Below are 27,253 nucleotides of genomic sequence, written 5' to 3'. Positions count from 1 at the left end.
CGTCTTGTTAACATGAATATTATGCCCTTTATGATTATCGCACCTGATTTCTTTAGGCCTTTTGGTCAAATGCCACAGTACAGTGAACATTTACAAAGCTGTGCTGCTGTATTGTAGCCGCCGCTCTGTCGTGGTGCGTTATGGTGCTGTGGCTCAGAGTGGGGAGGTCAGACAGAGCTGTGAATCAAAGCACAGAGGTCTAATGAGTTAATAACAGGGGGCAGAGCATTCTCCACAGAATTAAAACCCCACTGCTATTATGTCTCTTAGCCAGACAAAGGCACATTATGAGGCCATCCAAAGTGCTAGTTAACACAGTTCTTGAGCACATTTATGTGTTGGGACTCATTAGCAATGCAAATCAAGGCTAGTGGACTTTGATCAGGTCTTTGACCTGCACCAGTGATCTCTATAGCAGCAAGCAAGGCCAGGACAGCAGAAAGCCAATTATTCTATTATCAACATCACGTTACTAGAGTGAATACTAACTGGCCTGTCTTGTAGTTTGTCAGGTTCAAGGCTGATGCGGCAGGATTAGGATCTAACAGGTCTAGGACATGCCTCTGTGTTACCTGACAGAGACATTGAGCTGAGACACAGCTTAGGCTGCAGCTGCAGGCTGAGTGTGTCCTGTGTAAATGACAGTGTGCTCATAACTGTGTGAGACTGCAGCATTTCAGCATATGCTCTGGACTGAGAGAAAAATGTCCCTCTGTACGGCCCATTATCCTGTTAACAAATGACTGCCAACTAAAAGATGAGACGCTCAATCTGACCAGATTATTTACTCTTCTGCACAAAAACAATGAGGTGAGGTTTTAATAACTTCAGAAACTGCACATTCATCATAATTCATCATGTCAATGGCTAATGCCAAGAAACGTCATTTAAACATCCTGACCCCATGCAACCGGTGCAACATTAAGATGCGTGGGGTGGGTGAGGAGTTCAAGTGCTTGAGGAGAAAAAGCCTTTTTGTTCTGAAGGAATCCGAGATGGCCTGTGGTGTGTGTGAGGACTGCGAATTTGGAGTCTGGACCACCCCCTGACATTCAATGAGACCAAACGAAGAAAGCGAGGAAGAGCGAGTAGAGTGGAAAAGGAGCAGGAGAGCAGAGACAGAAGCAGCTTAACATTTGTGTCTGCAGGTCACTGGAGTGGCCAGCTTTAGCAGCCCAGATAACAGGATTACTGCAATCACGGACACACTTTTCTATGACTTGAAACCCCTTCTCCACCCAACACACCCCCCTTCTCGGGTCTAGCATCCCCTCGGCTTGGACCGGAGCAGGGACAGAGATGGACCGAGGCCAGGCTCCACCGGGAAACTAGAGACACTCACACAGCTAATCTCTGCGGGCTCTTGCTGACAGAAGGAGGTTAGCGGCAGCACCACACGCTCCCCTGCTTCAAAAACAGCCCCAATAGAACCTCTGAACAAAAACATCCTAAACAAAAGTTTGTAGAGAGGAAAGGTGACGGTGAGGGCAGACAACGCAAATGTGCTTCAATACATATTCATCTCCTGAAATGTTCAGAACGGGGCAGTTGGCCAAGGACAAAAGGGTTTTGTGATACACATCCCTATAATACTGGCTACAGGTCGTAGGCTTTGCCTCTTGAAATATTCAAATCTGTAGTGAAATGTGGTATAAATTTGTAGAAGGAAAGTCCTAGAATCCACCATTCATTACTATTGCTATTTGCTGTATGTGATTTCATTTGCCACTAATGATGAAGATTTTTGTAGTGCAAAGAAGATATGTCAGGCTCAGATTTGGACATGGTGTATTTGCATTTTTGTTTATTTACGTGTTTCCTTTAAAAGTTGTAACTGTTCTGCAAATAAGGACGTTAACAGTTAGCTTCTGACTACACTTGCTTTATAGGAAGGTCAACACTCCTACATGTGGTACTAATTGAACACATTTGTTGCCGACCAAACTGATTAGCTCAGCGAGCAATGTATAACGGGGATTATAACTAGTGTTTGATCACTTAATTAGTCAAGTATCTAACTGTGGGGAAGCAGAGACGGCCGCTCTAATATCCTCGTAAACCCAGCCTCACTCCACTGCGCCTAATATCCATCCACCGTGTGTTTTTAAATATGTGCATTCATTGAGATGATGCATTTCCAGAGCAGCATTTTTCTGCCAAATGCATTTGTTTAGAGCGAGTGTCCCGTCCTACGTGGACTCTATAGATCTGTATTTGTCAGCGCGACATGACAGGCTTTTCCCTCTCTGAGTGAGAGTCTATCAGTCTGAGCTGCAGTGGCCCTGCCCGCTACAGTCAACGCTGATTAATAACTACAAATAGAAGGGACTTGTCTAAGCTAGTTATAAATAGAGAGCATGTTTGCTAGGGAAAAGGTGCACGATTTGCCTGATAAATCACTGCACAGGAGGGAGAAAAACAGCTCTCGGGAAGAGAAAAATATAATATAGAAACAGTTTCTCAGTGGCGCGCAGTGATAAAGCGGAATGCCGGCAATTACTTTGGCGTTACACAGCAAGTTTTTGTAGATTTAGTCACGAAGGTAGTGTCAGTTCAAGAGAGCATCACTAAAAGGACTAGGTGCAAAACGCAAATGCTGCCAATTTATAAAGATGTCAGTGTGGCTCAACATAAGCAGTGTTTACCCCTGTGCCTCTACGTTTGAAAACCACCACTGTTTAACATGACATGGACAGTTTTATGTCATGTAATGTAAGACAAAGTGCAGAGGCAAGAGCGATCTTCCTCTATCCCTTCTTTCTTATGTGTGGCATTTTTAGTATCACCAAGATCAGAATCAAACAAGGACTAACCAGCACGATTTATCCAGGTCTAAACCAGGGCAAACCAAAAGAAGGACAAAACATTTCAGTGTCAATTAATGAAAATACACATGGTGAAGTTAAATATTTGAATGACCTCCCCCAACACACCTAAACACACAAACTGTTTGCAGACATTATTATATTAAACCAGGTACAGATGCAAAAAAGTATCATCATTAAAGCAAAAACGACCTTCTGTCAACCCGTTTAAGGACATTTAAAACAACAGAACACTCATTTGTACAAGTGTAGCGGCTTAATGTCTTGGGCTCAATACATAAATATTGATGAAAGCATAAATTTAGCACTTTGTAACACAACACTTAACTATGAAGTGCATTAACTCCAATCCTGAGCTTTGGTGAATTCTACTGGCTCGTTTACCCGTTACAGGAACAATAATGACATTTGCTACAACCAGCTCTGCATTTAAAAAAGCTAATGCTGAGCACAGGAACTCCGACTGTGATTGTGTTTATCTTCCATAGAAATTAATCTGACACAAAGTGGGCGGTTTAGAAATCACACTGGGTGTTTTTGAAAGAGAAAACGCTTGTCCTGTAAAACACGTTTGCGTAGGTGTCCAGGAAGGACATTCAGGCAGCTGTAAGCACCTGGGAAGTTTTTACTTTTCAAACAGGGATTATCTTGGACTATAATTTATTGCCATGTCCACGTAAGACAGGAGACATAATGAAAACGTGAGCTTTTAGGATTAATGCTTTTGTGTACACAAGATGTAGCAAGTTATGACACTAATTCGAAATATGTTACACAAGTTTATATAGTGCTTCTTAAACCACTGGTGGTACTTTTTAGATGATACTTAGGACCGTCTGCAATTTCAGGGTTTATTCATTTCAGCTAAATAGGTTATTTCAATTTCTTTAGTCATTAGATTTTTTTTAGACCCTTTTTAGACTCTGGTGGAATTTGGAAGGACATGTATTTTGGTGAAATTTGCAAACCTCTGCAAGTTCAGTTTTTAAAAGAGTGTACAGAATATTAGAAAAAGCAATCATGACAAAAAAATAAAATGAATTAAAAAAACTGGTTGGCGACTTGGCGTTCATGTGATTAACTATTGAGATTGGGTATTGTGCTTTTTGCAAGGGTTTGGTAATAATGTCAAACACATCATTATCACGATCTGGTTAGAACATGCTAAATTGATCTGAAACAGGAAAAACAAAATATTCTGTGGTTTCACTTCCTCTTCCTCCACACAAGCTACATAAGCCGCCTCCTGCTGCCTTTCGCTGTGCAGCTGTTTCATAAAAAAAAAAAAGCCTATGGGAAAAAAAGCCAAAGATCACTCAAAGATGCACGAGTGGCTCAAAACACAATGAGAGAACAACACTGTAACTGGGTAAAAAAAACAACTCAAAAGTCGACTTTGCGTAATACCCACGTCTGAAAGGTGAGAGGAAAGCATGTTGAAAGAGTCTTTAAATTCAGATGTAGGTTTCTATCTAAGTTCACTAAACGCAATGTAATGGGCAGTTTTATGTGAAGACTGGACATTATCTTAATTTCACTTTCAAAGCTTTCATGTTAATGGAGTGTGTTTTTCCTTAAAGCTGAAAAAGCCACCATCTTGATGGGCCCTGTTCCAGTTCAATTAGTATTAGGTGTTGGAATTAGGCGGCGTTGGCTGTGGTGCAGGTGTGTGTTCGTCAGTTGTGGTATGGCACCACATCAGCGCAACTCTCTCACTGTTGCCGCTGGAAACAAGTGCCTGCACAGTGAGGGCAGATCATGTCTCGTCAGCAGCTGTGCTAGCCTTGGACCGGCCCATCTAGACCGGGAAGCACATTAAATATTAACTTAATTGGTCCCGGCAGAACCCCGCTAACATACGGCGGGCATCAGACAGAAATGTCACTGCCTCCCCAGAGCCCCCGCACACTCAGGATCAAAGACAATAACACTGGTTCTAATCTGCTGTAATTGGGAGATAAGAGATGGGACGGCCCAGCATACATAAGTGTGGATGTGTCTTTGCTGCTGATGAGGCTGGCAGTGCAAGACTGACAGCCAAATCTCTGCATCAGTCATCATTCAGATTTTTCTCATTTGACAGCAAAGCCACAGCACAGGGAGGTATTTTTTGCCTCTAATCCAACATGTGTCGAATATAATGAGGCATTTGTTCATTTTTAGGCAGAAGATATAGAAGTCCTGGTTTGCTGGAGTAGGCATGACATCAGCACAATCATAACGCTGAGTCTTGAGCCACTTGAGTGAGCCACCAACCGCTGCCCTTCACATCACAATTAAACCTAATGCTTAGCAAAGTGAAAGTCTAATCATAAATGGGTAATTTTAAAGATAGTGATTAGTGATTAGGCCAAACCTCTCCAGGGAAGTTTAATCGCCTCTCAAAGTAGTTAATGTACTTGCTAAATGAACTGCTCCTTCCATAATCACATCGCGAGCAGTGTGAAGTCAGGACTACTAAACAGTGTGGGCCATGTTTTAAATCACTCACTAAAAAGTACAAAGCCCTGGAGATGCCGTGGCTTACCGCAGGCCCAGGTTGTGTGAGAGACGCAGGCTAATGCACTCAAGGGCGCAGGGGGAGACCAGGGTATGGCAGCGCAAGTGCTGGAGTCAACAAGCTCAGATGTCCTTTTCTTGGCTGGGAGCACGAGAGAAGAGTTTTGTGCAGCAGCAGCTTATGCATTCAAACACGACACACAAGGTCACTCAGCAGTCACACTGCAGCAAAACACACACTATATGATACGAGTCCAGAAAACAAAAAAACATCAGGGGTGCATTAGGTACAACTTAATAGGTCTCTGTTTATCTATCCTCCTGCATGTTTCAATGAACATATCATGCACTAGTCATGTCCATGTGGATATTAGAAAAGAGTGTAGAACTGTCATCACATGAGTAATTAGTCAATATAAATCCACTCTCTGCCATGTTCTTTTCATTTACATGCACCTGTGAATTTAAAGCAGTTGTAGATGAACGAGGCTTTTGCTAATCCTCCATTAGCAGCTTGTAGTGCACTAGTTGTCATGCTTCTTAAACAGAAGTGCACTAATTTCAACTCGAGGCCCCTCTATTGTCCGTGGCATCCTTAAATTGTAGAGGTGCTGCTCCTGGGTGCAAGAAGGTCAGCCATTACAGGCACCGAAGTGGACTCAAGAGGGAGGGGGCACTTGTAGTCGCGTAGGTGTAGGACAAGAGTTTAAGAGCGAGAGAAAGGGAGCAGAGGGGATGCTGGGAAAAGACGGGGACAGGCTCTCCTTTTAATTTAGTAATTAAGCATGCAAATGAAATCTTAACAGGCTACTCAGAGGCAGTCCTCGGGGGAGCCAGGCAGGCATTAGTGCTAGATTATACTCTGTCCATGTGGAGCACAAAAATGAAAAGAGGGGTACGGCGGTGTACTCAGTGATGGGAAACTTAGTGGCCCGCAGCAGCCGAGCAGAACGGCTCACAGCATGAAGCAGCTGAAACATCTCAATAGACGGGATCCAAACACAACACTGCAGCATTATCAGGACGACAGGATGTTGCAGAGGAAATACAGCAATGTTTGTGGATTTTATAACTCAAATAGTGGTATGTCACTAATGCTGACTGACACATGTATAAGAAGATATAACATGTCACAAATGCTAATGCTTCTGAATTTGCTTTTGCTTTCTGAAATTGCAGCCAGAGTTTTTTACCTCTTAACCCCCACCCGTAGCCGACTATTTTCTCCAGTTTGGCTTGACCCAAATCTAAAAGCTTCTTGAAAATAGTGGCAAAAATGTGATGAAAAAGCAACAGTAAAGTGACAAAAGAGCTGCAAAAGACCAAAAAAAAACATGATTACATTTTGACAAAAACACAACAAAAGAGTGACAAAAATGTGATGGAAAAGCAACAACAAAGTGACAAAAAAAACAAAAACAAAAACGAGATAAAATTTTGATGGAAACGCAACAAAGACTGTCAGAAGAGTGATGATTAAAAAACAGTCAAGAAAGTGAGAGCAACATGGTAACAACAGAAGAAAAATAGTTTTGAGCAATTTTGTAACTTTCAAATGAGGCGTTACTCTGGCCTATGGAAGAAGCTTTTAGATTTGGGTAAAGCCGAACTGGAGCAAATGCGCTGAAAACAAGTGGAGCATCGGGCCTCACCTTGAACACATCCTGCGTGTCGTCCATGCAGTAGACGCGGATGTTGTACTCCAGCGTGGAGCAGTAGGCGTCGGAGAAGAGCACCAGTCTGAGGCGCTTGGCAGCCCCCATGTGGAGGGACTCTCCCACCAGGGCGAAGGTGCCCAGCTGCTCCGCGAACAGCCGGCACGTCTCCGCCTCCAGCTGGCAGTAATAGGGCTCTGCCACCGGCTCCTCTCCCATCAGCAGGACGTCCTAACGGGGAATAGGAGGAGAAGGTTAAGCCCCCTATTTGCGCTGAAAGCAAGGGTGATTTGTTCATTTGCGCTTGCATCTTTGTTAAAGGCCTCGCGCGATCAGTTCTGCCGGATGAGTCAGGAAAGGGCCAGAGCTTAAAGACTTTACGGGGAGGTTAAGATCAGGGAAACGGGGGAATACTTTTGTTCCCGCCTCGAATTCCGTTGACGCCGCAGAGGGCTTACGACACACGGAGTCAAAGGCTGAGATTCTCCGCAAAGACACACATCCTATGGAACACCATCAATTTAGTTAATAATGCATGAACGAGGTACTCGATCGACATGAAAGGGGAGGCGAATGGATTCCTGGCAAGAATAGATGGATAAAGCAGAAGAAGAGGAGATCGTGTAGTAAAGCAAGGTGTAGTACAGTGTTAATTCCGTCGACTAAAATATTTAGTCTTAATTTTAGTCATTAAAATTGTTATTGTTATTTTTGACGACTAAAATTGGACTAAAACTAAATTAAACGTTTTTCTTGAGACTAAAACTATGACCTAAATGTCCAGATATTTTAGTCGACTAAAATGAGACTAAATAAAAATGAAAGGGAGAGACTAAAATCATCCAAACTTCTGTTGACTTCCGTCTGAAAGAGCCTCATATCATGTAAATTCACTGCCAAAGGATCAGCTCTGAGCTTTGTTCATGTGGAGCAGCTCCATGAAGCAGAGGAACAAGATTAAATATGATTATAATGAATATTATCAATGCAAAGTAGACTAAATTTGTCTTAAATTTAGTCGACTAAATTTACTTGCAATTTTAGTCGACTAAAACTAGACTAAAATTGAAGATATTTTTTTGACTAAAACTAGACTAAAATCGAATTACATTTTCGTCAAAAGACTAAGACTAAAACTAAATTAAAATATGTTGTCAAAATTAACACTGTTGTAGTGAAGGGGCGGGACATAGTCAAGATTGGATTATTAGATATAGATGGGTAAATTATACTATGAATAGTGAAAAAGTACTAATAAAAATTCAGGCTTGTAAAGAGGCAGTATCTTTATGTAATATTGGCAATGAGTGGAATTTCACCAAATGTTTTATTTTATGTTATTGTGAAAAGTGAGCTGCAAACTTTCTGAAGTCATTGTATATGAAACATGACCACATGACTGCTGTGTAGTTTTATAATAAAGTGACTGTGTTACTCTTTAGACTAATTTGATGTGTACAAATTGGATCCAAGGTGACAATGTGTACTCTAAAGCCTCATCATAGCCATTGACTGACTCTCCTTATTAACCAATCAAGCTGAAATGAAAGGAGCACTGTTGCTGCCAAATGCCCAGCGAGCCCCGTTATAATCGATCCACCCAGACACCGGCTCCATCAATAAAATTAGTATCGACACAATTCATTTTCTATGTAATCACATTGCACACAGACTTTTTCAACTTATAATTTATTTTCTCGTGGCCAAAGAGGAAGTGAGACGGCTTTGTTATGTCCCTAACCAGCCACTCAATAAGCAATTTCTTCATTTTCACCTGCTTCCTTCAATGTAAGAAATATGCCTCTAATCAGTGTCCCAGATCTACATTATGTACTTGTCTATTTGCCTTTGTCCCTGACTCCTATTTCACCCGTTTCCCCTGAACATCTCGTCCACCTGGCACTTCTTCCTGGAGTGGCCGCGCAGTGAGGCCGATGGCGCTATATTTGGTCGTGCTGATGATTAAAAGAGCTGGTCTAACCTCAGCCTCAGACAGGCCAATTCATCCCGCAGACACCAACCACCGCCACACACGGGGAGGCTGAATAATTTATGCACAATATCGAACATGAAAGAAGACCTACTAACACTCCAAAGCCCAGTAGCAGCCTTTCCAATCTCTCTGGATTGTTGAGATGGGTATTCTGCAAACAAACGCATGTGTTTGCGTGTGTGCGTCAGCGCCAAAGGTGCTTCCCAACCCAATCTTATTGGAGTTTCAGAGCGATGGCTACTTTCAAATTTCATGGCTAGAAAAACGAGGAGGAAACTCTGTAATTGGAAGCAGCGGTCAAAAATGGTCAAGGAGCACTCAGAGAGTATTTGAGGATCAGTAATTTGCTTAGAATTCTCTGTTTTCAGAAACAGGTTGCCTAGCAACACTGGAGCTGTCAGATCCACTGCTCCCAGGCTTTTGTTCCAGTCCATTGAGAAACACCTGATGGCCAATATAATTTAAACATTATAAAGTGGACATGAATTGGCCAGAACCTGCTCCATCAAAATCAAGAGCTTTCAAGTGCACTGCAGGGAAAGTTATTACTTTTTCAGACAAAAGCCAGTTCAGACTGACTTTCTGAATTCACTGGATGGAAACAATATAAAGGATTTGTACTAAACTCTGTCTCGGTCTCACCTCCCAAGCACCGTCGTAGTTCTGCTTCTTGAGCCGCACGGCCCAGTTGTCCAGGCACGCGTCAGAGCAGTGGTCCATGCTGAGGATCACAGGGCGACTCAGGACCACCCCCGGAGGACCACAGCTCACCACGGGACTGAGCAGGGTCTGGCAGCCGGCCAGTGGCAACCTACAGACAACACAATATCATGTTATTCATGATGTTGATGTGCGGCGGTTGATACAGTCACCTGCGACATAATTACAGACTCCCTGCTGGACTAACACTGTGCAATAGGTGTGCTTGCAGAGGCTGACTGCAGTTCTCCAGACAATTCATTTAACTTAACCAGTGCACATCCTGGTAAATGGCTGCTTATTTATTTACATCTCTCCTTCAAAGTGCCGCTGCAGCCTCTAAAGCCTCCCCTAATGGAACAGTAGTGCATCAAAACAAACGGCCCTAGTAGCATCCAGGGAAGATTGCCAGTTAGACAGTGTTAAACAGACCCACCTTAAATCTTCCCATCTCTGCACAGTGAGGTAAATCTCATAGATCTTGCCTCTGGGGATGGCCTCGGGAGGGATGAGCAGGCTGATTCCTAATGCAAATATCAACAAAGGCAGAGAAAGTGGGTGAGAGGGAGGAACAACTCATTTGTTTTCCAGGAACAATGCTTTTGTCATTACATAGAGAATACTGGCTCCCTCAACAAAAACCGTACGCATCGGAAAACAAAACGCACACAAATATATTCTGAAGGTCAGTGGAAGCTCTCCGTCAGGTGCGGTGAAAAGATGCAAATCTCGGTGCTGCCGACTGAGACGAGGCACGCGTCCCCATGGCCAACAATTAGCCGAGACAAAAGCACACGTTGCGTCGCGGTCTAAATGTCCTCCGTCTGCCTCCGAGTAGATAATTGAGACCATTGAACAGACGACTTTGGAAAAAAATTGCGTTTTCCCGGGAGAGCGTCGGAATGCACCTTGGAGAATAGAAGAGCTATTGAGGTGCTTTGAGTGGTGTGATGTTTTCGCAATTTTCATGCCCAAAATCATCCACTTAGAATCCCATTTAGGGGCTAGTACAAACAGTTGCAAACCTTAGCAGTTCAGGTATTGTCAACTTGGGCTGCAGGCTTGCCAACATCTGTCTGAGGAAGGTGTAGGAATGTCTACAATGCTGTTTAGAATCTATAATCCCTACTCACACAACTAAGCCAAATGACAATGTAGCTTCTTTAAGTGGACACATTCAATATGTCGATTTATTTTCCGAGCCTATAAAATTAAAGACAGCTGTGTATAGTAAAAAAAAAACACGCCAATGAGTTAATTCATGCATAACACATTTTGTAAAGAGCAAGTGAACAAACTGAAATTTTCACACTGCAACTGTCATGTACTAATCTGGGAAGACGATTCAAGCGCAAGCACCATCTTAGGCTAATGTGGAGTGGAGGAGCAATCAGGGGATTAATAATGATGGGCTTAAATCTTTTATCAAACTAATCTTTAATTGACCATCTCTGTTCCGCCGCTCTGGCTGCACCACTGACAGAGGACATCAGCTACACATTCAACCAGTCCTAAGTGGACTTAGTGGACTAATTGCAACAATTTCCCCACAGTTCATTTCCAAGAATTTGTCGGAACCAAATGCATTAAGTGGCGAGCATTATAGTTCCACTGCTGTGCGTCATATCCTTAACTATTCACGTTGTAGAAGATTGTACTGATGGCCAGTTGGACAGTCCAATGTGATGCTCACAGGTTTGAGGACTGTTGTTAAGTTTGGGAGTGAATGAGTGGCAGGAAGAAAGGAAAACAAAAAATTATTGACTAATAGGGAAGGGAATCTTATTTGTGTATCGCTTTTCATATGACACAAATCACACCCAAAGCGCTTCACACATGAAAGGGAGGGGGGTTCATTCACTCCATGCTCCGTGCTCGTAAAATGAAAAGAGAGCTGGGAACGGTGTAACCAATAAACCATTCAAGGTGAAAACCAATAAACCAGGAGATGACATTCATTCATTCATGCATTAGTTTAGTTTTGCTTCATTTATTGTCGAAATGTAAGATTTTTAGGAATTTAAGAATTTAGATTTGATTTAAGGGCACAGGTAAGAGTGGCCAATAAAAACACAGCTAAACACATTACAAATACTGCATTAAAAGCTAGAAAAAAACGATAGCTAAAAAAACATGTAACAAGTAATCCATATAGTTAGTCAGAGGAATGTCTTAAACTTGCATTCATTAATACATTCATTCGTTCATTCATTCTTTATTTAGTACTACAGACAGTCAAACACTGAAAAGGGTCCACATAAAATTAAATGTCAAAGAAATCAGCAAAATGAGACAATTAGTCCATAGCTTATACAAACAGTCTCATCATCCAATGTGCCCTCAACGCAGAGGTAAAACGACAACAACTCAGCCGAAGGTTAAACAGAGATGAGGAATATACAAAGCATTTACTACAATAAAATAGCCTATGTTAAAACAATGGGCAAATAAAGAGGAAAACTATAAAACAAGACTTTAAAAAAACAAAGAATCAGAGTTCGTACAAATGTCCTCTTCCTTGAGGCGATCCTCCAACGCGGCTCGTCCTAACGCAGGCGTCTCACCTCCTCCCCCACGAGTTGGGTCGCGGAGCATCTGGCCGCTCTCTCCCTATAGCGGAGTGTCTCACGTGTCGCTAAAATCGTTTCATCTCTTACCACAGCCTCATCGTGCGTGCCCTCGACTGCCCTCATCTGATCTCATTCTTTGGGCGCATAGTGTTGCAACCCCAGAGCATAGATCGTTCGTCAAATCTAGGGGGGGGAGACTTAATTTTGGGTCAGGCTGTGCACTTCAATGTGTTAGGACCACTCCACCACATAGAAAACATACGACACAAAAAAAGCTCTCATTCTCACCTGTGTTTGGAATGGTCAGTCGTCCTCCCAGAAAGTTAAACGTCCCATACGAGGTGTTGGCGACGTCCCGAGGCAGCGTCTTAAAGTAGGATTGTGTGGTCAGGCGACTAACAAACTCGGCGTTGTCCTGGTTGAGCTTCCCGTTGTGCAGCGTGTGCGATCCGTTCGGGAGCGGGTCCAGGAGAGGCCCGTTGGACATGGAGAACTTCCCCGTCGCTTCGTGCCGTGCCCGCAGAGTGCCTTGGTAACTGGTCGTTGTCGTGGTTAGGTCGGGCTGGATAGTGAGCAAGTGGGAATTTTCTGCATTGTAAAAACACAGAAGAAGGCAAGTGTGTGAATGTTTTGAGTGGCAGTTGAGGAAGTGTTGATCACAGAGACAGACCTCGCACACAGTAAAAGCTGTCGCAACACGGAAAACTAAATGGAAGAGACACATGCGGGGAAAAAAACTTAACACACAAATGCAACCCACAGCTCCTCGTTTTCTCGCAATCTTCCTCTGCCTCTGCCTCTTTAGCAACAAGCTGCATAAGCAAAACAATGTAAAGAGCTTTTTTTTTTGCATTGAAGCAAAGTAACGGCAGCCCACTCCCCAGCTCGATCCGGCTCAGGCAGTTGTGGGTCTGTATTTCCATTACTGAGGTATAGAGAGTCACAGGCAGCGCACACATACACTGCACAGTAAACAGTGTGGGCACATTTCCTGACAATAAGGTGCTGGAGGAGAAACTCAATGTGTCAGGCAGTCACAAAAAACATCCATCTACAAGAGGGCATTATAAACACATTTAAACACAACACAAGGGGAATGGGGACGTAGAAGCCTGCCTTTCCACCAAGGATACAGTATTGTGCGGCTTATACAATTGAAAAGAAACATCAGGAGTTAAAGTAACACAGGATGCAAAAGGACAAGGTTTCGTATTTCATATGCAAGCCTTGTGCAAAACTTCTGTGAGATTCTTCACTGTCCACACTGTAACATTTTCAGATGCAGACGGTAGAAATAAAAGACTCCTTTGTTGTATTTGATTGAAGAAGTGAGCGCTATGCCTTAACAGCTGACTATGTTTTACTTACACTGTTGAAGGTACTGTTGTGTATTCATTACCATGTTTTATTTCTAATATGGTACTATCGTGAATCTTGAGCGTCTTTTTTCTGAAATGCAAACTTCAGTAATCCAACTGAATACCAGTGTTGCTTGGTACAAACAAGGCCTTGCTCCTAACATAGATATATGACGTTAAATTCAGTGGTACATTTAGATGATGCTCTACGGTGGTCAGACAGACGTGGGTTAAAACAAAGAACAGTGTCCTACTGCATTGGGGGGGTCTGCGGGGCCGCGGGGCCCACACACCTGGCTTGCTGGGCTTGATGCCCATCGGCTGGAAGCCAGTGGTGAGGATGGACGAGTCGGCCACATCCGCGTCCAGGCCCTCCTTCTTACGCCGATACACCAGCACCACCACGATCAGCAGCAGAGTCAGGCAGAGGGCTACAGCGACCATCCCCACGTACAGAGCCACGTCCTCAGCTCCGCTCACAGCTGCAAGGACACAGACAACAGAATACAGTAAGTACCATATTCATCAGTAAATCATGTGGAGTGTTGAGTGCCACTCTAGCTACGGGCTTTCAGAACATCACTTAATGTGTGTAATCCGAAAGAGTTTTATCAGATATTCTGTAAATTGCTCTTTGTAAATATGTTCCTTTGGATCAATTTTTCCCATAAATATCACCATTGCTCTGCCCAATCCCGTGAGAGAGAGCTAAGCAGGGTACGACCTGGTTGGTACCTGGATGGGAGACACAGGGCAGCTGTGGCTACAATAGTAACTTAGTAGTTTGGTGTGAATGAATAATGCACAAACTGAAAAAAGCATCTTTGAGCATCTGGAAAAGTGCCATATACTGTAAGTCTAATACATTATTATTTATACAAGTTAAACGTATATTGACCCACAGGTTCACCCACAGTCGCAGCAGCTAAGGACTAACGCCTGAACACTATTTCGCTTGTACTATGACAAATAAAGCACTTACTTACTTAAAAAATGAAAATCTCTCATATGTATAAACAACGCTCTGCTTTTTATCACCCGTCTTACCACATCTGTTCACTATGCAAGTCGCACAAATTAAAAAGTACAATGAACAAAAGGTATCATCATCATCCAGAAATAGTAAGAAGTAGCACTCCTCAGAGGATTCTTTCTGGAAGTACAGTATACATGTAACTTAGGCCAGCATGTTCTTTCTTGCCTGTGTCTATGTGCCTCTGTCACTTTTCATACAACACCCTTCAAAAAAAATCAGACAGAAAAACTGACGGATTTGCTTATGAAATGTAACACCTCTTATTCAATATCTTTTCAGCAGAGAAGACTTTTCTCCCCCAAAAAAGTACAGTATGAGGATGACAGCTAAATCTCAACAAATACCAACGGTTGGGTTTACTGAGCGCTTGTGTGTGTTTGGCAGAAGAATGGGATTTTCCACGGCTGTCTCTCGGGAGCTGGGGTGAATTTGGTCGGCGTAGGTGGAGGATGCTCCTGAGGGCCTTTGTGTAGGGCCATTGTCCCAGGGAGGCATGGGGGCGGTGTGCTGTCAGAGCGGCACAGTCAAAAGAAGCAGAAGAAGAAGAAGTGGAAGGGGGCTGTGCGGGCCAGGAGGCCTTTGAGGGACACAAGACGACGTCAAAGGTTAAAGTCCCAGAGGCTGCTGCGCGGAGACTTGACAACAAAAGCAAGGATAGAAAGTGGGAGGACGGCTACACTGAAAGGGAATTTAAAACGACTAAAAATGACTGTGCGCTAAAGCAGCCATGTGTTCCTTTGTGATTAGGCAAACATTAAACATCGATTAAATAAGATACAATACTGTGCAGAATGAATTGAAGATTAGCACTTGCTTTGATAACACCACATTTTCCTTGTGTTTGAGAAATGTTAGTTCTGGGCCAAGGTCAAGTTTTGTTCACACTTGAAAGGATAGGCTTCAAAATGATAACAAAGCATGGTTGGTATATGAAAATTGTTTAGTTTGTGTGGTGTCTTTAAATAGTAGCACAGGGAAAGTGCAATTACCTGGACGAATCTCGAAAGTCCAAAATATGGGGACTATTTCTCTCCATTGTGAAATAGGACCAGTTCCTTTGCAGAACTCCAAAGCCTCTTTTTTGTGCATTCATTCAGTTTTGCTAGTTTTGGGGCAGGCAGCCAATGTCAAAGGTCAAAGTCCCAGAAACTGCCTTTTGGACACTTGCCAACAAAAGAGAGGACATAAACGGAGATGGAGTCTGCAATAAAAAAAATGATTTTACACGACTAAGAAGAAGTGAATGACAATTTATCGCCAAATTTTCATGATGGAAGTTTTAGGTGACGCCATATTCATATTGCCACATTTTCTGGGAACTCAATGTAAAACAAAAAGGCATTTAACATTTCACTTGTGCAACGATTTCTCTCATTTAGTTAAGCGTTGTTTTGGTCCTTACTTAAGCATTTTTGATTCTTCTTTTGACACAATTTGATGCAAAAAACAACTAGCTTGCAGTTTTTATTTGATTGCCCGTACTGTGTCGCAATGGTTTGAGTAACTTAATCAGGCTCGAACTGTCTCATTTTGACTTAAAAGACGCTTTAAAACTAGTGGCGTGTGTCGTCTAAACCGAATAAAATAAGCCGCAGTAAAACCTGATTAACTTGAGATGTTTTCGACAAATATCTCGCAAAATGTCCTGGCAGCCTCCCACAGCTGCCACACAGGAGCACGTTCAGCTTTAGAAACACGGATTTGACAAGTTTTAATTGGTGTGAGTCAATCTGAGACACGAGAATGGCACAATTAAATTAACTGCGCTAAAACAGAGCATCGGGAAATGTGGCCATGGGGCGTAAAATATTACACAAGGCATTAATACAGTCGGTAGAAAAGGGAATCACTTAGTTTGGACAAGAACGTTTAAGACCAAGTTCAATTTATAGCTTTTTCTGCTCAATAGCAACATACTACAGCCTAAAAAAGCATCAACATTGGTATTTAAAACAGATTTATTATCGACACATGAATATAGGCCTATTACATTTCATGTTTTATTATTTTATCTGTAATTTAAAGAACTAAGTAACTTGTTTACCTTAATAAATCCTTTTCGTAGTCCCTACAAGTAATACAAGTGTTGATTGGGGGGTCTTTCATCTCCCCCGGTGTCTCTTGCCAGAAAACCACACTTGCAACTTTCCTGCCTCCGAGTCAGAGGCACAATACACACTAATATAATCACGAAGAAGAAGCTAACGGGCAAAGCTAACTGCGGGCTAGCACTACTTAAACAGTATTTACAGCCAAGAGAGAAAAAAAATGATCTCCATTGTGTAATTGGATGTACAATATCCCTCTCTTCCTTTGTCTTTTCTGTCAGCGTAGTATTTACTCTCACAGACAATGAGTAAAAAACCACAACATGCAACAAAACCTGCAGTGGCGCTTATGGCCTCTAGGGGCATGAGTTACTTTGTTCTGCAAGTCGTACAAGATGTCAAATTCTTTGGAAAATAACTATTTTTAGGGGCCCCTTTGTGATCTTTCGATCGATAATAAGGACGTGATGCTCCGGAATTTGGAAATGGCTGCAATAAACTACTACTAAATAAGGGCAATACCTATTTATACTAGTGCTGACATCTATGTTTCCATCCTCGCAGTATATTATGGTAAAAAAAAGAGACCGCTGCATGACTAACTATGAATTGAACTACAGTTAACAAACACACCTAAACCCATATTATCTCCTTTGTTTCATGTGGGGCGACATTTTCTCTCATACTTCATCTAATTCAGCCACATGTCCTTCCCATCTCCTCCTCATATAAAAAAAAAAGTCAAAATCAATTTCTCTGTACAAATCCACCCATCATCACTTTATTGCGTAGTATTTAAGTAAAATGCCAGATGCACTTTTATGGGTCATTATCTCCGTACAATCTGATACCTTAAGTAGCCGGATTATGTGCGGACAAACTCTTAGCGCGGGCCATCGTAATACCCGATATCTCTTGACATTTAATCAATGGTGAATGACGGGCCGAGGAGAAATACAAGCCTGCCCATGTTTTCTTAACTTACATGTCTATCAGTGCGTAACATATGGCATGAATAAGTCTTCTGGGATACATTTACTTCGATCTTATCCATTTATCCGCCTGTGGTTGACGTCGCACCTTAGGGAAGCAGCCTCAAGACGAGCCCGTGCTGAAGAGACAGTGGCTGCTGAATCCTCTCATTAAAGTTGCCAAACCCAATTGCCTCGGCGAGTCCAAAAGGCCAGACAGAGCTGTGATATTTGAAGATCAAGCCGAACAGCCCATGGAGGGATGTGCAGACAGACAAAGGGGGAGCAGGGAGATAGTGCTGATAGGGCAAATGCACCGGGAATGGTCACTGTGTTTACCCACTGAGGACAAAGCAAAGGCACCTCGCTCATGTCCGATGGAGAGATCAATTCCTCTGCTTTAAATACAGTGTTGTGCAAAGGTTTGAGTGAGGTGAGGGAAAATAGGTGCTGCTTTAATACTGTAGAGTTGTTTATTTGCTGTGTTGTCCAGGTCATTTCTCTTTATAGCTCATAAAGAGACTAATTCAAGATATATTTGCCCTCATAGAGACAAATAAAGTAATCCTTAACCTTATCCGCACTTATACACAATACTACAACCCTGTTTATTATTAAAACAGTACAACATAAGGATGGGGTTTATGAAAGGAGTGTTTACCAGAGATCCAATGCAATATTTACATTCATACACATTACTTTGATCGTTTTAAACCTACTAAACTGAATAATACAGGTGAAGATACCCTCCCATCTATCACCATTAGGGCCCAAGTCACCAGTGGCTTATCACGGCATCATCGAGTGAAGTTTTATCTGACCAACCAGGTGCTCTCTATAACACTGACCAGCAGCCGCCATCAGCTCCTCTGGCCCCATTCATCGATTTTCAAGATCCAAGCCAATAACCAAAAGGACATCCATCACACCGTAATTGACGTGGCTAATCACCTTTTATAATTGGATGGCTTTCCCTTTAGTCCCTTTTAAAGCAGCACTGCTCCTTTCTAGTCAGTTCTACTCTACCATGTTCTGTTGACACCCGGTTATACTTTTAGGTTATATCGGGACAAAAACGACGATTGGTCATTTTTCCAAAAGCAGGGCCAATTTCTGTTCATAATGTTTGCAAGAGCAAACTAAAATAGAACCCGAATACACATTACAAACAGAAGATGAACTAGTCTGAACATACTAGTCTTTGCTACTTTCCAGTCAGACTTGACAACTAGCCAAAAGCCTTTTTCGTTTTGTGGCCGATAGCACTTTTACACTGACCTTCAGGGCAGTGAAGGCTAATCGCTGCACAGCCTTGTAGACCAAATATGCCCATCTACAGTATGCTCTGCAGCAACTTCTAGTGCTATGTTAAGAGTAATTTGTGTCTCTACCACAATTCATCATCAATAAATAATACAAGTTTAATTTTGTCAAGGCCTGCGGCATGTATTTATTAGCCTGGCATCCAGAATGATACACTGTGTATATTGGGAGATATCAGTCAGGGCAGGTCAAACTCAAACAGATCTGTGCAATCAGAATCGTTTATTTGCGGTCACGTGTTGTTCGTGAGCAGCGTCACGCTTGGATGCGGAAGTTCCTCCATAACAATCTACGGTTGGCCCCCGGGAGAGCCGAATATTTTTTTCTTATCAGCAGTAAATGACCAAAAACACATCGGCAGTAGGTGAATTTTGTGATTCTTGATTCTGTTTTAACATTAATGCAAAACTGCTCATAATGGCACTGACTGCCCTTCGCTGATTGGTTTACTCGGCTTCCTGTTCGCTTGCGTATGTTACGCTGTAGAAATCAAGTTGACGCGGAGTCTTACCAGACTCACAGGTACAGCAGTGAGTCTGGATTTTTCCAGGCTATGTGTTTATATGCTCATAGTGCTCAGTGAGCAAAAGTGTCAATGTCAAACCCTGCTTGCAAGCATTACAAGTGGCCCACACAGTTTCAAAGAGATAAAAGAGTCAAACCTGGTGCCAAGAGAGGACGCCAATCCATTGTGCCATTACTTTAACACATTATTTTGTCAACCCGACAACACTTAGTGCTACTTCAAACATTCCCTCTCTTTGGTGCAGACTTTTCTGCACTCCCTCTTGGCCCCAGGTTTGATTGTCACTCTATTTTTCATTTCCACCTGCCATCACTCCAGGACTTTTGATTCTCCTTGTGTGATTGACACCCGCCAGCAGATAATCTGGAGATGTGATGTGCCGCTTCCACAGCTAACCCTGGGCCAATTCTCTGTTTGTTCTCTCCTCACAGGCTTTCAGTGTGGCGTCCCAGACTGACTCTGGGGCCAACTGCTGAGGGATCACTTTCAGACGCGACACTGGCCTGGACTGACTCTAAAGAATGGGCAAAAGTTATAGCGAAAATAATGTCAAGTGCTAATAATTGCTTTGTTGTGAGAGTTTTTTAACTTTTAAGGCGAACAAAAAGACCCACAACACTGTAGGGCAATCTTGAAGTTTTAGTACAGTTTTATCATTCTTCATCATTATTCTCAGGGTTAAATAAAGCATGTACCGTATTTTTTGGACTATAGGTCGCCCCGGAGTATAAGTCACACCAGCCAAAAAATGCATAATGAAGAAGGAAAAACATATATAAGTCACTCTGGAGTTCAAGTCTCACCAGCCTTGGTAATTACCTGGGCCCGGAGGCGTAACTGTGCCGTTTACAAGCCTCTCCCGGCATCACATTGTTCAAGCGCTCATTTGCGAACTTGTTCCTCTAACTGTGGCTAACCTCCGCTTTTAGCCTGTCCCTCGCAAGTTTCTCGCTCACTCCAAACTTTTTTCTGCTGCTCCAGTACCGTTTTTAAAATTTTCAGTGGTACAGGAGTAGCAGATACCGGTACACAAGCCTAGAGCGCCCTCTAGCGGCTGTAAGTGTGAAGAAACATACGAAACATATGAAATTATATATTTTGATATACAAGTCGCACCCCCAGCCGAAATATGAAGAAAGTGTGACTTATAGTCCGGAATGCTAGTGGCAATAGAACTGTGGGGACCAACAATCTTTAAGATTTATTCCTGAATTAAAAATGGTCTCTGCAAAGCAGCTATTTGCTTATCATACTATTCTCTATATACAATCTATATACAAGATTGTATATAATCCACAATATAGTGGACTATATACAATATGGTCATTGTGTATACTTTTAGGCTTAAACATTTTCTTTTGGTGACCACGGCATTAAGTAAAATAATGTCTCTGCAAGAATAAAACAATGATTCGGATAAACAGAGGCCAGGGCTGGTCAGGAGTTTCCCAAGAGCTCCCTCTGTAGGCGGCAGTGGGAATGACTTGACAATGACTTGAGTGAAATTTCACAGTAAACAATCAAATTCCTCCCCTCTTAACCAGACAGCAGCTTTTAACATTGAGGTCCATCTGTCAAAATACTTAACACTAGTAGTTCACTAAATGTATGTTCGTAAAAATTATTCCTAAGAAATAATACAATATTGACAAACAATTCAACCCATGCGCACGCACACTCGGCCCAGTGATCTTTAACAAAAACACATACTTTTATCTATTCACTCTATTTTTTCTGTGCATTTTGTACCAAGACTTGCTTCTGAAGTTGGTATCACCCTGCATAGACTAACAATTCATCTTCTCTTAGGCCTTGTCGCGGGTGCAGCATCAAGTTTGTACTGCAGCAGCATTGGCAGTCAGGACAATACCTGGTCCTGATAGGCCTCCGCTCACTCTACCTGCTTTTTCTCTCTTCTCTTTTGCTGATAAATAAAAGCGCTGCCGCCTCCCGCGCCCCCTCGTCTGCGCATTTATCAGGAGAGCTGAGCATATATCTCGTCCCATGGCCAATCCCAGTCACTCCGCCCGAGATGAATAACACTGGAGTTCTTAAGGTCAGGGAAATATGGCTACTAAAACTCTCAAAGTGAACGTGACCATTACTATCTCCACAATACAGTCGTCCCATCCTTCAGCCGCTGTCCCTCTAAAATATGGCCCAAAAGAAATACTCGGACATTTTTCATGCAGCGGTGACCCTGCTTCAGCACAGTGTGACTACTCCCATAATACATTTGTTCTAAATAAATTATACAAACATATCACAAATGGGACAGTATGAGGACCAGGACAACACCAGAATTTCAGGACTACACTTTCATATTTTCACTCCTTCATTTTTATTACCATTTCTTGTACAGCTCTAAGAAAAGCACAACAAAATCATGATCCAAACTAGACCATATCCAAACCAATGCCACAAGCCACAAAGACAAAGCTAAATCATTAGAGACTCAAGTTTTATAAAAATTATGGCCAAAAAGAAATATTTACAACACAGAGTTGACCCTGCAGCAACAAGCAGTGGCCGTGTCCTTATGAGAGCAGTCCCCAAAAAATAATTATACATCCCTGTGTTTTAGCAAAACCTTTTCACAACAAAAATGGGTAAGCTGGCACCAATTAACTTCATTACTGTCATTACCCGCATTAAGCTAAATAATTGTTTTTATGCGGTGCTAATTTAATGACTGATAAAAAAGCACCATTTGTTTTTTCTCATCCTTTGGTGCCCTCTAACACCTGTCAGGAAAAAAAATGTTGGCATGGCTACAGTCCATATTTCTGAGTGGATTTTGCATAGGTTAATCCTGGGTTTCACAAGCTCATGCAAATGATGCTGCCGTGGGTACACCTGCTCATTTTAGGGACATTACACTAAATAAATCTGCCTGCTTCTTATTGTTTCTTAAAAGAAAAATCTTAAATGGTTACCTAAGCTAACATCTATTTGTCTTTATTTTCTTTTTCTCGTAATATTAATGTGTATAATGTGATCCTGGCCACATGGGCACACGGCATACATATATGTTCAGACAGCTCGCCTGATTCACTCAAAGTACATTGTATCTACTAGAAAAGGATGCCTTGCAAAGATTCTGCAGCCAATATCTTTCACCTTAACTTCACCCCCTCATGCACCAATGTAAGCTCATGTAAGCTCATAAAATGTTGGTTGACTTTTGTTTTGTTTTACATACATTTTATTTTATTTTATTTTATATAGTGTTTATTTGTTTATTGGTTTATTTGGTAGGGACAGTGCATGTTAATGAACACGCCACACTGGATTGTAGCCTTGGGCTAATTTCCATCCGTTGTCCCCCATGCGCACTCTGAAACCCACACTCATTCATCCTGGCCTATTGTACATGTTTTTAGTGGTAGGGGAATTCGGAGTACCCGGAGGAAACCTACGCAGACACGGAAAGGCCCCGTCCAGGTAGGAATCGAACCCAGACCTTCTAGCTTTGAAGCACGAGCGCTAACCGCTGCGCTACCGTAAGTATGAACAATATAGTGGACATATTGTGCATACTTTTAGGCTTAAACATTTTCTTTTGGTTACCACGGCATTAATCTTTTACATTGTATAATTTAAAATAATGTCTCTCCAAGGATAAAAGAATGATTCGGATACACAGAGGCCAGGGCTGGTCAGGAGTTTGCATAGAGCTCCCTCTACAGGCAGCAGTGGGAATTACTTGATAATGACGAGCGTAATTTGACAGTGAAAAATCAAATTCCTCCCTCTCTTTAACCAGAAAGCCCTTCTAATGTTGTGTTCCAGGCAAACTGGTAACTGGTATCTTTCCCACTTGAAAATTATGACTTACGACCTTAGAGCTTTCCAGGTGAATAAAGTTGTATATAAACGGCTAATGCTACAACAGTTAGCTCATACGATGCTATCGTTTTATGAGAGTTTCTCCAAACCAGAACATGCAACATAACGTTATGTTGAAAGCTGGGACCAAAAGTAACTTTGACTTCACTGATGCAGTGGTTTTCATCTCATACACAAACTCGTAGCAGTCCTGAGGTTTCCGTGTTTACAAGTTGTAATTATCAGTTCGAGTGCCGTTCCAAGGCCTTTTTCCTCGTGATAGGTGGGAAATTTACCTGTTACCTGGAGCGCACCATTGGTTTGCAAAATGAGGAACAGAATTTTCAAAAGTAAACAATCAAGTTCCCTCCTGATTGGACCTGACAGGCTGATTCACAGGATAAGCTCATCTCATTGATCAACGCGGGAAGATACAACACTCTAATTCTTTGCTGAGATCCGGGAAGGAGGGACAAAACATAACATGTAGGCTATATATATTATCACTTTCTTTACAACAAAATGCAAGACCAGGTGGTCGATTTTGCACATTCGAAAACATTTGTAATACATTTAGACTCTCACAAATGTCATAGGACAGTTTAAGACGCAGAATAACTCAGGAAGTACAGATCAGAATCCCTCAGCAGTAGAAGAAAGACGAAAGTGAACATTATTACTCAAACCTGTAGTGTTGTATTTCATTCACCAGTTCTGTTTTAGTCGAGGGAACATTACAACATGGTATAACAAACAAAAAAAAGTGGTTTTGCACGATATGTTTCCTTTAAGCTATAGACAGTAAAAGACTTGTGCGATGTGTCAGAAAGGATTTAAACAAAGCTTGAATAAAGCATATTGTTGGTCCTTTGACTCTCACATTCAGTCACCAAGGGCAACTTTCAGTCGTCCATTCACTTAAGGAAAACGGTTGCACTCCAACTCAAGGTAAGAGCGAAAGTAATACACTAACAGGAAAGAAGAATCCAACTCACAACATACAAATGACAAAGCATTCAATTAAAGCATTTACCACTCTGCCACTGACACACAAATGTAGTCTTTTTCTTACTCAGGCCCTATCCCCTTTCTTTATATCCAGGAGTAGCACAGCAAGGTCACTAGCTGGTGATTCCTTAGGGCCAACATTTGCCATCAAAATCCTGTTTACTCTGAAGCTCCTTAAAGCAATGATTGCAAGGACTTCCACTCAGCAGTTTCATCAGTATAATGTCAGTGAAGGGTGCCTTTAGTATTACAAGTTTTCCATCTAGGCTAATAGACAGCCGTTATGGTTGAAGTATAGCCGCTGCTGACAAACCGTGCTGGTGTTTTCTTGCTTATTCTCATCTTTCACGCATCGCTATTGTCTCTGCAAATACATCTGCTGGGGACAGATTGGGGCATGTATCCTTCAGAGTCCCTGCCTCTCACTCAGTGCAAACAGTGTGTGCATGTATGAGAACAATGACTGGCATCTAGGCGGATATATCTTGCTTCTCTGGAGACGAGGCGCTGACCTTTGATGATGGGAGCGACTGTGATTCCTGGTTCGGAGCGCTGGGCCAACAGAGACTGGGAACAAGGCTTCTACGCATATGCACAATGCTACATCCACGTTTGTACTGTACATCTGGGTGAATGTCTGTCCGCCCCCACGCACTGGCTTTTCATAATTGACTTTAATTCACTGGCTGCAATTCACAGCGAAAAAGCCACTGTTTACCAAATACATTAGTGAACTGAATAGTACTCTTTTTTTATACAATATTAATCTCCATGTGGAATTACTATAGTGGACTACAAAAACAATATAACTGAAGAGCTGATTTACAAAAACAGCTAGGTGTCAATGAAAAAGAAGTGTGGTACAGGGGCTAGATTCTCCTCAGGGTTTTTCCCTTTTTATTGCCGTGCAGCACTGGTTGTTGTAAAAACAAGGTGGTTCGAATTGTGGTTTGATCACGTTCGAGAAGATAATCAAGATAAGCCTACCCCAAGCTGAACCCCTGCCCACAGTTTGAAACCGCTGCATTCGACGCCACCCAGAGACTCATGATTTCTGCGTGAACTAAGCCTGCAATAGCCCTCGCTCTTTGATATCTGCAGGGAGTGACAGATCTGTCCTTTAATGTCCATCTGGCCGGCAGTGGACCCCGCAGTGCCGCCTCAGCCTGCCGAGGCTTTGCCATTTCAGTTCTCCACGCAGAACGCACGTGCCTATTTAAATGGCATCGCGCAGTGCTCCTGCCTTGTGTCCCAGCTGCCACACAGCACTGATTATACACGTATACAAACACAGATGTGTGCTAGGACAACATAGCAGGCTTGTATGTTTGCCTAATCCGATGTGACTAGTTACAAAGGAGAACGTGTTATGGTCCAATTCTCCTCGGTAACAATAGGTCGGCGGGGAATGCGGTGCAGACACAGGTGAGAAGATGAAATATTACTGAGGAGCGAAAGGTCACGCCAATAATAATTAATTGAGTACCGTTTCCAAAGGAGCAATGCTTTTCTCCAATTACTTCCAAAATCAACATTTTTAAATTGAGCTGTCACGCTACCATGTGTTCATTGTCTATTCTTCACTTTTTGTTGGATGAGCTGCGTAAGCAAAATAAGTTCAGAAATATTCAAACATAAATAAATGAATAAATAAAAAACTGTGAAAAAGTCACAAATGGGCCACAAATCGGTTTGTTTGGAACACTTAATGCACTAGAAGTAGTTGGAGAAACCAAAGCTCTTGTTGCATGAAGACACATTTTGTCTTTTGTCAAACATATTTTCAACACAAGTGCCACAAGTTTTTCGACGGATACACACACACACAAATGCACGGATAACATATTGGGCTTATCGACGCCACCTGTTATGAGTCAGAGCACATTCTGCTGCCCAGTTATTATTAGCCAGAACTAAACTAAACTGCTCCCTAATTATCTCTTTCAGGAAAACCAGCAGAGACATTGTGAGGCATGAGTCAAGCGGTGAGTGTTTGGCGGTGTGGGTGGTGCGCGCACTCACTCTGGGGGCACTGCTCGCTGGTACAGTTGAGGGATTGGATGTCGAGCCCCTGACAGTCTTTGCCCCCGGTGCCAGGTGTCGGCTGGGAGCACTCTCTGGTCCTCCACATGGAGCAGTCTGCTCCGCACGCTGACCACTTGCTCCACTCGCTCCAGCCCCCGTCCACTGCAACGTGCCAGAATACAGAAAGTCAATTAGCACAAACGTGTTTTATACAGGATGACAAGTGAACTTCAAGTGAACTCACGGATCAGGTATGCACTACGCCTGCGTTAAAGACAGTGTATAAGGATTTGTGCAGGTATTTGGTAACAATCTCAAACACATCTTTATCACTATCTTACACTTTGTTGGTTAGAAAATGCAATATTGATCTAAAACTGCTGAAACAAAATATCCCGGTAAGCCCCTACTTCCTCCACTCCTCTCCTCTCCTCTTGCTCCCTTTTGCTGCAAAGCTGTTTCAATAAAGATAAAGATAAATAAAAGGCTGTGTGGATGAAGTTTTGTGTACGTACAAGCCAAAGATTTCCTTATATAAAGATCAATTAGAAGTCTAGGTTTTTTGAATGGTTGCTGAGAGGTTAGCGTTGGGTTTGCTCAAAGTGCTGGGATTTTGGGGATCTAGGTCAAATCCTCCAGCTTGGTAGCCCTGAACTACCTATAGCACAAGTTTATAAGTTGCCCCAGCGGCTTTGAAGGATGGGTCAAATGAAGAGGACAGTAAAGTACACCTTAACCACAAAGGTAGTACAGCTTTGGTGACAGTGATGCAGATGGAAGAGCGGGTCGTCTCATGATCCGAAGGTCGGGGGTTCGAATCCCGGCTCCTGCAGTTGCAGACTGTCGTTGTGTCCTTGGGCAAGACACTTCCCCCAGTGCCTATGTGTGA

At 42.5% G+C, this 27,253-nt stretch overlaps 1 protein-coding gene across 4 annotated transcripts in view; it reads right to left on the bottom strand.

The window, feature by feature from the left end:
- Positions 1 to 27,253, bottom strand: part of unc5a (unc-5 netrin receptor A) — a 157,283-nt gene that overhangs the window by 12,648 nt on the left and 117,382 nt on the right. For 2 of the 4 annotated variants that reach the window (XM_079556760.1, XM_079556758.1), the window contains 6 exons: positions 26,362 to 26,526; positions 13,893 to 14,081; positions 12,530 to 12,829; positions 10,108 to 10,195; positions 9,615 to 9,783; positions 6,977 to 7,210 (listed from right to left, as the gene is read on the bottom strand). In XM_079556760.1, coding sequence (XP_079412886.1) covers positions 6,977 to 7,210; positions 9,615 to 9,783; positions 10,108 to 10,195; positions 12,530 to 12,829; positions 13,893 to 14,081; positions 26,362 to 26,526 — 1,145 coding nt within the window. Of the gene's footprint in view, positions 1 to 6,976; positions 7,211 to 9,614; positions 9,784 to 10,107; positions 10,196 to 12,529; positions 12,830 to 13,853; positions 14,082 to 26,361; positions 26,527 to 27,253 lie in introns of all 4 variants that reach the window. The other 2 variants (XM_079556759.1, XM_079556757.1) reach the window with 1 other exon arrangement.

Source organism: Gobius niger (genome assembly GCF_951799975.1).
Source record: "Gobius niger genome assembly, chromosome: 5".
In the NCBI taxonomy this organism is placed as follows: Eukaryota; Metazoa; Chordata; class Actinopteri; order Gobiiformes; family Gobiidae; genus Gobius; species Gobius niger.
This window is presented reverse-complemented; position numbering and strand designations above follow the sequence as displayed.